The following is a 13,570-nucleotide window of genomic DNA, read 5'->3' on the forward strand; positions in this document are numbered from 1 at the left end:
AAATCTGAGACCTCAGAGTAGACTCACTTACTGAGGGCACATACTGTATATTACCAATATTTTAAATCTTTGCTCATCTGACAGGTTTAAAGAAGTGATGATTTGTAAAATCTGTAAAATTTAAAAATTGATAAAATTTGTATATTTTTGATGAATCAAGGATTTTTTGACATATCAGAGTAGCTTATGTGTTAACTGGAAAACTGCACTAATCACTGGCTTTCAAAGTTTTTTGATACTGACGATTGTGACCTAATTCTCATATATATATATGAGAATCTATATATAGTAAGTGTGTATATGTGTGTGTGTGTGCGTGTGTGTACATGCAGGATTTTTCAAACTGAGATTGAAACCCATTAGTGGGTTGTGAAATGTACTTAGTGGTTTGCCGCTGGTATTAAAAAAAAAAAAGACAACAGAGTAAAAAAAATAGTGCATCCCACATAGTAATGAAAAACACTAGTTTTTAAGATTTTGATTTCAGTCGTGTGTATATGAAATATATGTATGTATATGATATATATTTATGTATATGTGTACGTGATATATATTTCTCTGTGTATATGTGATATAGATGTATGTATATATATGTGTATATGCTATATATTTGTGTATATATTGATGTGCATGTGACAGTTATGTTAACTGTATGTATGCATACATGGTATACTTTTATACATGTGCATGTATGTGATATACATTTGTATCTATGTGTGTACGATATATATGTGTATATATTGAAATATGTGTGTATGAAGTTCACACATAACTGGGTCACAACGTTAAATGATGCACTCTCTACGGGCGTTAAGTAATAAAGCTCATATTTTTCCCCTCAGATCAGTCAAGTTTGGTATCATCGAAAGCGTGGAGCCCGCTTCCCAGAAAAGTGCACAAACAACATCCTAGTCTAACTCCGGGGCGCAGGCGCCCACCGACCCCTGCAGCCGCCCTCGGCGCACTGTGGAGACAGGATTCATGCGCACCGCTCGGGACGCGCGCCCCCGCCTGCCCCCCGCGCCCCCCTCCCCCCGGGGCACCAGCGCCCCCGCGGCACCTGCGGCCCCCCTCCCCGGGCACCTGCGCCCCACCTACGCGCCCCGGCCCCGCCCCTCATCCCTCCCGCCGCAGAGCCTGGCACCGCCGCTTCCTCCCACGCTCCGACGCGCCGTCCATGCGGGCGCGCGCACGCGAGCGGGGCGCCGGGAGCGGCGCCGCGGCGTCGGTGTCGGGCGCGCGCACGCCGGCGGGGCGGCGCACGGCAGCGGCGGCGGCGGCCATTTTTCCTCCCGGCAGCTGCTCCGGGTGCAAGTGCGGGGTCCGCGGCCCTGCCGGCGCTCGGGCTCGGCCGCAGCGGCGGGGAGGCGTGGATGAGGGGGGAGGTGGCCGAGGGCTGCCCCCAGTGTCGCCGCCCCTCCCCCCCAGGGCAGTCCGGGCGGGCAGAGCGCCGGCGGGCGCGGGCTCGGGGTCACTTCCTGGCGCGGCCTCGTCCTTGCCGCTCCCCTCCCGCCGGAACCCTCCCCCGGTCGCTGTCCCCGCCGGGGACCCTCCCCCGGGGCCCGCCCGCGCTCTCAGGGTCGGGCCCTCCCAGATGGGATAGGCTGTAAAGATGTTTAGTTTTGAAGGGGATTTCAAAACCAGGCCCAAGGTGTCTCTGGGAGGCGCGAGCCGGAAGGTAAGAGCGGCCTGCGTGCGGCAGCGCCGCGGGGCTGGGCGGGGCCGGCCGCGGACTCCGGGCGGGACGGCGGGCGGGGGGCCGGCTCGGGTCCGGGAGGGGTCCATCCCGGCGGAGGGACGCGCGGGGGGCGGGCTGCGGGGTCACCTGCTCCGACGGCTCAAAGCGGGTCTGGAAGGAAAGCTGATGGGGAAAAGGGCTTTGTGGACCGGAATCGCCCAAGAAGCTGCAAGGATGCTGAGGGTGGACGGCTTTTTATACTTAGGTAGTGAAAAACTCAGGGCAAAGGACACAGTGTTTCTTTCAGAAACGAACTTTAGATACTTTATCACACTTGACATCTGACGGTGATTGCTTTTAGAGTACCACGTGGGGGTCTTGTCTGCTGTAGAAAGTAAGTAGAATGTATTTGTTCATGACAACAGTCTCTGAAGTTGAGGCGGAACTCCTCATCATTGGCCACGTGTTTGAATCCAAGGCCATGAAAGTCGTCCTTTACCAGCCTTTTGGAAACATTTCTGGAGAGACTCTAGCACGTTTTTTCTGTTACGACTGGTCGTATGATTATTCTTAGGATAACAGTTTAGAATAAGGGCGGACAAACTAGTTACTGTGCTGTCCTCTCTGATGACTGGCATATACTGATTCGGTGGAATTGCTAACAAGTAGTTCAGCGTCAGTGTTGCTTCATTTGCTTGCTTTTTACCACTTCTCCACTGGATCCCTTCCCTGCCTGTTTTAGTTTTATCAGACTAAAAATAAAGTGTGGTCGCCCGTGCTTAGAGTGTTGGAAAAGGTCGAGTATAGTTAGCGGATTGTTTACTAAATAATTTTCTAAAGTGTTCTTTCAGTGGTTCCTCTGTTCTTTCTTCTGTATTAGTGTATCCTGTATGTTACACTTAACGACGGGGTTGGCACATGACTCTGAGCGGATGCTCAAGTCCATGTAAGAATATCCGTTTTAAATTGTACTATGGGGTATGTATATGATGGTTTCTGAGGGTAGAGGAGGGGAACCCAGCAGGGATTTGGGAAGGAAGTTTGCTGATAATTTACAAGCTTTGGGTTTTGCGTGATGGTGATTGGTTAGAGGCTGCAGAACTAGGTGCCAGACTAGGTGCTGTGTAGGTGTTGTGCAGGGCTGGCGTGGGTCACGTTCAGTGGCTTGGGTGTTCATGAAAATTCCAAATGAGATCAAAGGACTTATGCCATTGGAAGGGGCCTTGGAGAACCTCTGGGCCAGATCTAGTTTACAGGTGGGATAAAGAGCTGTTGAGTGATTGCACAGCCACATAGCAAGCTGGGGGCAGGTCACCACCTTAGAATCCATGTCACCTCACTTATGTAGGACCTTGTGACTTCTGTTACAGACAGGAGTGCCCTGGCAGGTCCTGCTAGGGTGTTGATCCTGTTTTCTCACCAAGTAACACATCTCTTCTTTAAGGAAAGTAGTTATCTATTGATCAGAATCTCAAGGGGAGATTGCACGTCTTGCTTTTCAGCTGTGCGAAACAATTTTTTTCCCCTTTTTATCCACCTTTTCATTGAGGTTTAGACTTAACATACAGTCAGGGTCACAAACATTAAGTGTCTGTGTCTTAGGCCATGTCCCCGAGAAGCCTGAGGAGGAAATCCTTGTGCAGGTGAAATTGAGGAGGGAAGAGGAGAGGGCAGGGGACAAGGGGTTTTCTCGGTTGGAGTTTATCTTTAGCCGGATCCCACCGACAACTCTGGAGCGTGGCTGGCGTCACAGAGTTGTCCCTTCTTGAGGTGAGGGGGCTGGCATTTTGTATCCCCGAATCATTTAGTCGTTGTCTGCAGGCTGCCCCTGGGGTGGGTGGGAGTGTAATTCTCCAGAGAGGGTGGGAGTAAGGAGCCCACCGCAGTCACTCTGCAGTGGCTGGGGGATGGGTGCATTGGCCTGGTACCGGAATCTGGGCAGGGAATTAACTGTAGGTTCGGCTGGAAGGATTTTTACATATGAACACACCCGTGGGCCCACCACTCCCATCAAACAACATGCCCAGCATTCCAGAGGCCCCCATCTGCACCCTTCCATTCTAAGCCCTCCTACCCAAAGGTAACTACTATTCCGACCTTTATTACCACAGATCAGTTCTGCCTGTTGAACTTCTTGTGCGTAGAGGCCCCTCTTTTTGGACCCTGTGGCTCAGCATTTGGTCTGAGAGGTGGGATCCATCATCTTATTCTGGTTGCATTGTCTGAACGTACATAGCACAGTTGATCCGTATTTGTTGTCTGTGTCTCTGGGTGGACGCGTGCTCTCACGTGCTGCTCACACATGGCACGTGGGTTTAGCTCCAGCGCACTCTGCCTCCTTCTGAGCGTTTCAGTGGCTCCACTTCCTTGCCAACACTTAGCCTTGTCAGTCATTTTAATTTGGCAGTTCTGGTGGGTGTGTAGTTTCATTGTAGTTTTAATTTTGTTTCCTAACAACTAATGATGTTGAGCACCCACATATGCTTATTTTCCTTAATTCTCTTTTGCTGCAACATAAGTCCTTTGCCTCATTTAAAAAACAAAAACTTAAAATGATCTTTCTCCCATGTCTTAAGGGAAAATTTCAAACAATAATTTAAGTTTAGTGGAAACTGAATAGTTGCCACTTTTTGAATAAATACATCTTCCCCCCCCCCAAATTAAATGAATATTTAAAATGTTTATTTGTAAAGATTCTTTGAAGGATCTGAAACACTGTAAGGAAAAGTTCATGCCCTCCTTGTAATCTTGTTGGGGAGATAAGATTTACACAGTTAAACATTAAATAACAATAGAGAGAGCAATTACCACATTCTGGGTTTCCCTTGGGCTGATTCAGGAAAGAATAGAGTTGGTTGGGGCTTAGTCTTGAAGGATGCGTGGAATTAGGGTAGCTGGGAAGCAAGGGTATTCCAGGTGGGTGGAAGGGTATACATTGAGTAGGTATATACTGGATTGGGTAGGTATATACTGAGTCTAAGTCACATAGGTTTCCACTTTTTAATATTTCTGAAGTCAGGATACATGGTGGCATGACATAGTTTATTGGCAGTATCTTTTTCTATTCTTGGTAGTGCATAGAAGAATATCTTAATGGTCATTTGATTACACGTATAGAAATCCACTGTTATTAGCATCTTGCCTTAATGTGGTTCATTTGTTACATTGATGAACCAATAGCAGTACATTAAGATTCATTCTTTGGGTTGTGCTTTAAGTGGGTTTTGACAAATGTGTAATGACATGTATCCGCCATTACAGCATCATAGAGAATAGTTTGTTGCCCTAAAAATCCACTGTGCTTTACCTATTCATCTTCTCCCTTATCCCTCACACACCACCGCCCCCCTGCCCCCAATCTCTGGCCACCGCTGATCTTTTTACTGTCTCCATAGTTTTGCCTTTCTAGAATGTCATGTAGTTGGAATCATACGGTGTGTAGCCTTTTCAGATTTGCTTCTTTCACTTAGCAGCATACATTTAAGGTTCCTCCATGCCTTTTCATAGCTTGCTAGCTTGTTTTTTTATCTTATTTTTTATTAACAGACTATTTTTGTAGAGCAGTTTTAGTCTTAACAGAAAAAACTGATGGGAAAGTACAGAGAGTTCTCTCACTCCATCTTCCTAGCACATTGTTTTCTCTATTATTTCCATCTTGCCATAATGTGGTACGTTTGTTAAAATTGATGGACCAATATTGATACCTTATTATTAAGTCAGTTTATATCAGGGTTCAATCCAGGTGTTGTACGTTCTGTGAGTTTTGATCTTTTGAGACTGGTTTCTTTAACTTAGGAATATGTTTTTAAGGTTGTTCCAGGTCTTTCCTGGCCTGATGGCTCTTTTTTTTTTTCCCCCTCTAAATTGCTGAATACTATTCCATTGTCTGGATGTACCACAGTTTATTTGTCCCTTCACCTGCTGAAGGAAATCTTGGTTGCTTCCAAGTTTTAGCAATTATGAATAAAGCTGCCATAAACATCCACATGCAGGTTTTTTGTGTGGACATAGTTTTCAGCTCCTTTTTGTAAATATCAAGGAGCGCAATCGTATGGTAAGATTATGTTTAGTTTTGTAATTAACTGCCAAACTGTCTTCCAAAGTGGCTGCACCATTTTGCATTCCCACCAACAGTGATGAGAGTTCCTGTTGCTCCACATCCTTGCCAGCATTTGGTGTTGTCAGTGTTTAAATTTTGGCCATTCTATTAGGTATGTAGTGGTATCTCATTGTTTTAAGTTGCATTTCCCTGTTGACATGTGATGTGGAGCATCTTTTCATATGTGCTTATTTACCATCTGCGTATCTTTGTTAAGATGTCTGTTCAGGTCTTTATCCCAGTTTTTAATTGGGTTGTTTGTTTTCTTACTGTTGAGTTTTAGCAGTTCCTTATACACATTTTCAATGTATTTGTATATATTTTGCAGATATAAACTCTTTTCAGAGAGGCCTTTTGCATATATCTTCTCCCAGTTTTGAGCTTGTCTTTTCATTCTCTTAACAGTCTTTTGCAGAGCAGAAGTTTTTAATTCTAATGAAGTCCAGTTTTATCAGTTTTTTTCTTTCATGAATTGTGCTTCTTATGTTGTTTCTAAAAAGTCATTGATTGCCAAACACAATGTCACCTGGCTTTTCTCCTGTGTTAACTTCTAGTAGTATTATAGTTTTGTATTTTACATTTAGGTCTGTGATCCATTTTGGGTTAAATTTTGTGTAAGGTGTTAAGGTCTGTGTCTAGATTTTTTAATTTTTTCTTTCTGTTTTGACATGTGGATATCCAGTTGTTCCAACGTATTTGTTGAAAAGCTGTCCTTTCTTCATTGAATTGCCTTTGCTCCTTTGTCAAAAGATCAGTTGGCTGTGTTTTTATATGTCTATTTCTGGGGTTGCTATTCTGGTCCGTTCATCTATTTGTCTGTTCTGGATTTTTTTGTTTTGCTTTGTTTTTGCCAGTGCCGTACTGTCTTGATTTCTGGAGCTTCATGGTAAGTCTCAAAGTCAGCTAGTGTCAGTCCTCCGACTTTGTTCACATTTTTCTTCAGCATTGTGTTGGCTTTTTTGGGTCTTTTGCTTTCCATATCAACCTTAGAGGCAGTTTGTTGATATTCACAAAATAACTTTTATATATATATATATATATATTTATTTTAAGCCACTGTATTTTAGGTGTATTTGTTGCGTTTGTTTTTATTGAAATATAGTTGATGGTACAATATTATATAAGCTGCAGGCGTACAATAGTAATTCACAGTTTTTAAAGGTCATACTCATAGTTATTATAAAATATTGGGTATGTTCTCTGTGTTGTACAAACTTATTGGGATTTTGATTAGGAATGTGTTGAATCTGTAGATCAAACTAGTTAGGAAGAATTGATCTTGACAATATTGAGTCTTCCTATTCAACATGGAATGTCTCTCCATTTGTGCATTTCTTTGATTTTATTCATCAGGCTATTGTAATTTGCCTTATATAGACCAAAGTATTTCTTTTTTGGGGGGTGCTAATATAAACAATACTGTGTTTTTAATTTCCAGTTCCAAATGTTCATTGTTGGTTTACAGGAAGGCAATTTTGTTTTGTATTTACCTTTTTACCAATTTCTCCCTATTTCCCCCACCCCTATCCACCCAGCCCCTGGCAGCTACTTTTCTACTCTCTTTTTTGACTTTGACTTTTTTTTTGTTTTTTTTGTTTGACTTTTTTTGGTTTTTTTTTTAAGATTCCATGTATAAGTGATACCTACAGTATTTGTCTTTCTGTGGCTTATTTCACTTAGCTTAAGGCCCTCAAGGTCCATCCATATTTCTACACATGGTAGAATTTCCTTCTTTCTCTTGGCTGAATAATATTCTGTTGTGTGTATGCACCACATCTTTATCTGTTCGTCTGTTTGATGACCACTTAGGTCTTCGTATCTTTATTATTTTGAATAATGCTGCAGTGAATATAGTGGTGCAGATATCTTTTCAATACCTGTTTTCATTTCTGTTGGATAGCTACCAAGAAGTGGGATTGCTGGACCATAAGGTAGTTCTATTTTTAATTTTTTGAGGAACCTTCATATTGTTTCCATAGTGGAAATGTTATTTATTTATTATTATTATTATTTTTTAAATTTCAAATTCCAGTTGTTCATTGATGGAATATGGAACAGCAATTGACTTTTGTGTGTTAATCTTGTATCCTGCAGTATTGCTATAATCACATATTAGTTCCAGGAGTTTTTTGTTAATTCTTTGGGATTTTCTACAGAGATGATCAAGTCATCTGTGACCAAAGACAGTTTTATTTCTTTCTTCCCAATCTGTATAGCTTTTGTTTCCTTTTCTTGCTTTATTGCATTAGCTAGAGCTAATGATGTCAAAAAGGAGTGGTAAGAGAAGATATCCTTGCTTTGTTCCTGATCTTAGTGGGAAAGTTTCTAGTTTCTCACCATTAAGTATGATGTTAGCTGTAGGTATTTTGTGGTGGTTCTTTATCAAGTTGAGGAAGTTCCTATCTCTAGTGTGTTGAGAATTTTTGTCGTGAATGGGTGTTGGTTTTTTTAAATTTACTTTTAAGTTTTTAAATTTTTAAATTTTTATTTTCTTTTTTGGCCACACGGCATGGCATGTGGGATCTTAGTTCCCCAACCAGGGATTGAGCCTGTGCTCCCTGCAGTGGAAACACGGAGCCCTAACCACTAGACTGCCAGGGAATTACCTGGGTGTTGGATTTTGTCAGATGCTTTTTACTGTATGATCATATGCTTTTCCTTAGTCTGTTGCTGTGATGGATTACACCAAGTGTTGTTTGAATGCTGAACCAGCCCTGCATACCTAGCATAAATCCCACGTGGTTTTGATGTATAATTCTTTGTATACGTTGTTGCATTCAATTTGGTAGTATTTTGTTTGGGGATTTTTGCATCTGCGTTCCGGAGAGAGTAGCTTTTATTTCTCGTGATGTCTTTTTCTGGTTTTTGTATTAGGGTACTGCTGGCCTCGCAGAATGAGTTTCACTGTAGAGCCTACCGAAACCAGCTACTGTAATTTTAATTTCCCCTTTCGATAAGTCTAGAATACTCTTAGGATTGTAAGCACTCTGATTGGTTAGTTTTATATAACTGCCCTCTATTGTGTAATTGGAGGTCTTACCTAAAATATTTTAACCTAAAAAAAAGTCCATGCTATTTCGTTTTGAAAAGCTGGCAGTTGATGTACATGTTGTCGTACTACTCTGTGTATGTTGTAGTGGAACATAAACTGTTTTTTACACGTCTGACATCAAGTAAAGTAGAAACGTTTTCTAAAATCAGATTTTAAGATTTACTGTCAGAACTGGTATTATTACCTTCCTGTTTTATCTAGCAGCCCCACATCTGTTCTCTTGAATATGTTTTTCCATACTCTTCACATACGAGACAGAACGCTGTAAGTTCTCTGTAGCATATAAGGTCAGGAATTCTTGATCTGGTTCCTAGGGAAACCAAGCAGAGTGGAAGGGCTGAGACTTTGTCTAATTCTCTTTGGACTTCTAATCAGGGTCTAGGGTGAGGCAAGCAAGCCACGTAGGGCACAAAATTTAAGGAGGCTCTGACTCGAGATGCATAGGTGCAGGGCTTAAGGTGGCACTCGGGTTCATGGCCCTGAGAGTGAGTGCCTCCTTAAATTTTGTGCTCAGGCACCTACCTGGCTTGCCTTCCCTAGTCCTGTCTGGCTTTGCACACTCCAGTGTGTGCTGATTTTCTTGAGTTACAGAGTTAGTTGCCAACTAGGTCTCTTAACTAAGGTAATAAACAGGTCATCTCATAGGACTATAGAAGAGCCCTCAAAAGAGGTTATTGCAAAAGCAGTAAAGAGTTTTCCTCTGTCTCTTTCCCTTTTTTCTTATAACTTTAAAGAATGCGGGCACCTAGGAGTTTGGAAGTTAAGCATTTTATTCTTTGACCATGACCCTTATTTTATACCACCGTGTCCTTGTTCTCTGGCCACGGCCTCTTCACGCCGTCTGTTGCCTATGCCGCTCGTGAGCATGAAGGCAGGAGCAGGAGCTTCCTTCTGGCCGAGTGTCTCCGGAGTCCATCACCTTCAGTGGTGACCAAGTTAAAGTTGGAGATGCCTGCTGGGGGGTGTGGGTGGCAGCGTAAATCGGCACAGCCTACCTGGGGGATGGTTTAACAGCACGCATCAGGAGTCGTAAACAGGTACGACCCCTCTAAATCCAGTAAGTCTACTTTTAGAAATTTATTCTAAGAAACTGATTTGACGGGTGCATGGGATAGATGCATGAGAAAGAAAAGATGATGTTTGTGGCATTACTTATAGTATTGAAAAATTCAAAACAATCTAAATGTCTAACAATAGGAGATTTGTTAAATGGTAAAACAGTGCGGTGGGGTGCTATACAACTGTTTAAAGTGATCATGAGCTGTATTTGTTAATATTTATCATTTATTGATGTCTACTCATTATATGTATTAAACTATGTCATTGTTAGTGGAAATAAGTAGATTGCAAAGCAGTAGTGCAGTCTGCATTTAAATTATGTTACTCTGAACAGTCATGATCTCTGCTTTACCAGTGTCTTAATTTCCAATGAACAGAGGTCTGGTTCTCTGTTCGTGCATCATAGTGGCTTAAAGCAGCACATTTTTGTTCTCGCACTCCGCTCTGTGGGGCAGGCATCCGAGAGCAGCTTGCAGGGTGGTTCTGGCCTAGGGGCTCTGGAGGCTCAGACATTGGAAGCCTTCCCCGGTGCTGGGGGAGCCACTGTGGGGCTGGCTCATGCCTGTGCCTGGAGGCCAGTGATGGGTCCTGGCGGGAGGTGTCAGCTCCTGCCACTTGGACATCACCTTAGGGCTGCTTGAGCGTCCTCCTGACCTGGCAGCTGGCTTCCCCGGAGCCAGTGACGCAGGAGAGCAGGGAGAACGAGGCAAAGCCTGTTACGAGGGAGTCCTGAAAGTCACACGTTGTCACTTTTGTCCTATTTTATTTGTCAGTCCAGTCCACACTCAAGGTGAGAGGAATCAAACTCCACCAGTTTGGAAATGTAACAAGGAAAGAAGTTGGTAAAGTAGGAACAGCTTAGAAAACTGGTGAAATAGAGAACTGACTTAAAATTCCCTTCTCCTAGGCAAGGCTCCTTGACTGTGAGCTGGCCTTTCCTGTGAACTGTTAAGCTCTTGCGTTCCTGCACGGTCTTACCTGAAGTGTTATCTGTTAGGTAGTTTATTTGAGGTAAGCATCTTCCTCAAAAAAGCCTCAGAATCATGAGAGGCTGCCATTTATTTGCAGCAATTTGAATTCACTTAGAATTGGTGAATTGGTAATTTTTAATCCAACCACCCTTGGAGAAAAGGGGGGAAATATACAGGGGAGTAAGTAATATGGGAATGAAAGTGTTTGGCTTGTCACTTTGACAGCCATAGGGCAGGAGGTAGATGCATCAGGCCATTGGAGAGAGGGAGTGAAGTAGGAGAGCATCAAAGTAAATTTCTGGCCATCTGAGAGCTGCTTGGGGCGCCTTGTGCCAGAATGGAGGGAGGAAGCCTGTTTCCCTCCTTTTCCAGGGCCTATTCTCAGGGCCCCGGGCGGGCAGCATAATGTCAGTGCCCTCGGCTCTTGTGTGCTAGACTGAGATTCTTACCACTGTTGACAGGTTGAACGTCGTTGCCACCAGTTAGAAGGATCAGCACAGGCAGAGGTGTCCGACCCTGGAGAGGTGGCAGTCACCTACAGACTGTTCAGCTGGCTGGAGTGGGGGGCTGGGGAGACGGGCAGTCAGGGGCCAGGTCATAAAGGGGCACCTTGGGAGCCACTGAAGACTTTTGAAGCAGTGAAGTGACCCTGAGCAAACTCAGGCGTTAGAGAGACGACTGGGGGGCAGTGCAGGGGCTGGACACCAGGCGAGAGACAGGCAGCTGTAGTTGTGCAGAGGAGTAGTGAGGGCCTGAAGCAGGCGGCAGGACCTGAGTGGGAGGGGTTCAGGGCTGTCGAGGAGCCAGAACTGGTGAGCTCTGGGGGACAAGCATCGCGTCAGGTGTCAGTCTGGGGTGACAGGAGTGGACAGTTACCCCATAATCCGACACGATGCTGAGTTCCTAGGGACGTGTTCAACGCAAGATGCTTGGGGTTGCTCAGTCGGCAGGTGGGGTGCTAGTCTGGAGCTTCAGGTAGAGACTGGGAGTCCGTTGGTCTATCAGTAGGTAACAGTTGAAGTTGTGAGATGCTCTGGAAAATGTTCTGCTGAGAAGACATGTGGGCTCAGGACACAACTCCGAGGGCTGCCGGCGTTTACAGAAACAGAGAAGGAGGGGCACGCTAGGGAGAGGCGCTGCTGGCACCGGTGCGCGGCCAGCCAGCAGGCGCGGCAGTGTGCGCAGACGGTAGTGCTGACGGAGGCCGTGAGCAGAGCGGAGCTCGTTAGAAAAGCAGGGCTTGTTGGAGGACCGCAGACCTTTTGTACTGGTTTTGAGGTTTTATTTGTTGTAGCTGTGACTGTGTCCTGTGGACTGACCATAAGACATTTATGTAAACTCTAGGTTATTCCAATTGTTCAGTCTATTTTCTAAAATTAAAATTTCGTTTTCTTTTTAAAATTACCATGCATGTTCTTTGTATGAGCTGTGTATGATGAAGTATACATGTTCATCCTTTACTTTTGGACATTTAGGTTGTTTCTATTTTGTTGTGAACAACATCTTTATAGCCAATGATTTATAATTATTATTTAAAAAAAAAAATTAATTAATTTATTTTTATTTTTGGCTGTGTTGGGTCTTCGTTTCTGTGCGAGGGCTTTCTCTAGTTGTGGCGAGCGGGGGCCACTCTTCATCGCGGTGCACGGGCTTCTCACTGTCGCGGCCTCTCTTGTTGCGGAGCACAGCCTCCAGACGCGCAGGCTCGGTAGTTGTGGCTCACGGGCCTAGTTGCTCCGCGGCATGTGGGATCTTCCCAGACCAGGGCTCGAACCCGTGTCCCCTGCATTGGCAGGCGGATTCTTAACCACTGCGCCACCAGGGAAACCCCTATAATTATTTTTTAGGATACATTGCAGGAAGAAGCTGAATTGCTTGGTCAGTGTGCACATAGGCTTTTGATGTGTTTTGTTCTCTAGAAAAAATTATATCAATTTCCATTCCCTGGTCTTAGCAGTTAAGTGCTGCCTTAGCCTCTGTGCAGTTGCAGGGAGCCTCCGAGGGCACTTTCTCTCCAGGGTGTCTCTGTTTTCTTTCCTTATTTGTTAGTTACCTACAACTGCGTCCCTCAGGGTTTGTCCTCCTGCTTGTTGTATGCTCTCGCCTCTTCTTGCCTCCTTCTCTGTGAGGCGGAGGTGTTGGCAGCCCGTAGAGGAAGAAATCAGGGCTCAGAGATTCCAAATCATTTAGTGAAGTATGTGAACCCTGGTCTGGCTGTTGGATGTTGTGTAGCCTGCACGTCTTGTGTTGTTTCTCGCTTTGCTTAAGCTCTCCTTTAACTGCTTGGCAAGTTGAGGACCGTGTCCTGCAGGCACTGAAAGGATGGCTTTAACAATCCTATGTCTTTTTGAATTAATTTTTCTTATAATGCAGCTTTAGTGCTCTCTTTAACTTCTTTAGGAACATTAGTAAACTCTAGTGTGTTGGCAAGCAGCACAGTTCGTAGCACATCTTTACTGTGAAAGATGAAATGTAAAAAGTAAAATGGGGGCTTGAAAAAATGCTTATTTATCTTCCTAACCAATTGTCTGCAACTTATTCATCTTTTCTGGGCTTCTTGTTTTCACATCTTGTAATGGGAAAGTCATAATTCTTGATAATGAGAAAGGTAGATTATCACTGTAATCTTCCTTGGTCTAATAACATTTCCATTTCTAATCTCCAGTCAGTGGCCTTTAAAAAAAGTTACCTTTTTTTTAATTGAAAAAGTT

The 13,570-nt window shown here is 44.0% G+C and overlaps 1 protein-coding gene across 4 annotated transcripts in view; it reads left to right on the forward strand.

Moving 5' to 3' along the window:
- The first annotated feature begins 1,270 nt into the window (after positions 1-1,270).
- The window catches only part of UBE3C (ubiquitin protein ligase E3C), a 123,272-nt gene continuing 110,972 nt past the window's right edge, over positions 1,271-13,570 (forward strand). For all 4 annotated transcript variants that reach the window (XM_061199001.1, XM_061198999.1, XM_061199000.1 and 1 more), the window contains exon 1: positions 1,271-1,678. In XM_061199001.1, the coding sequence (XP_061054984.1) occupies positions 1,613-1,678 (66 nt within the window). In that variant the 5' untranslated portion in view covers positions 1,271-1,612. The remainder of the gene's footprint in view (positions 1,679-13,570) is intronic.

Source organism: Eubalaena glacialis, chromosome 8 (assembly GCF_028564815.1).
Source record: "Eubalaena glacialis isolate mEubGla1 chromosome 8, mEubGla1.1.hap2.+ XY, whole genome shotgun sequence".
Lineage (NCBI taxonomy): Eukaryota > Metazoa > Chordata > Mammalia > Artiodactyla > Balaenidae > Eubalaena > Eubalaena glacialis.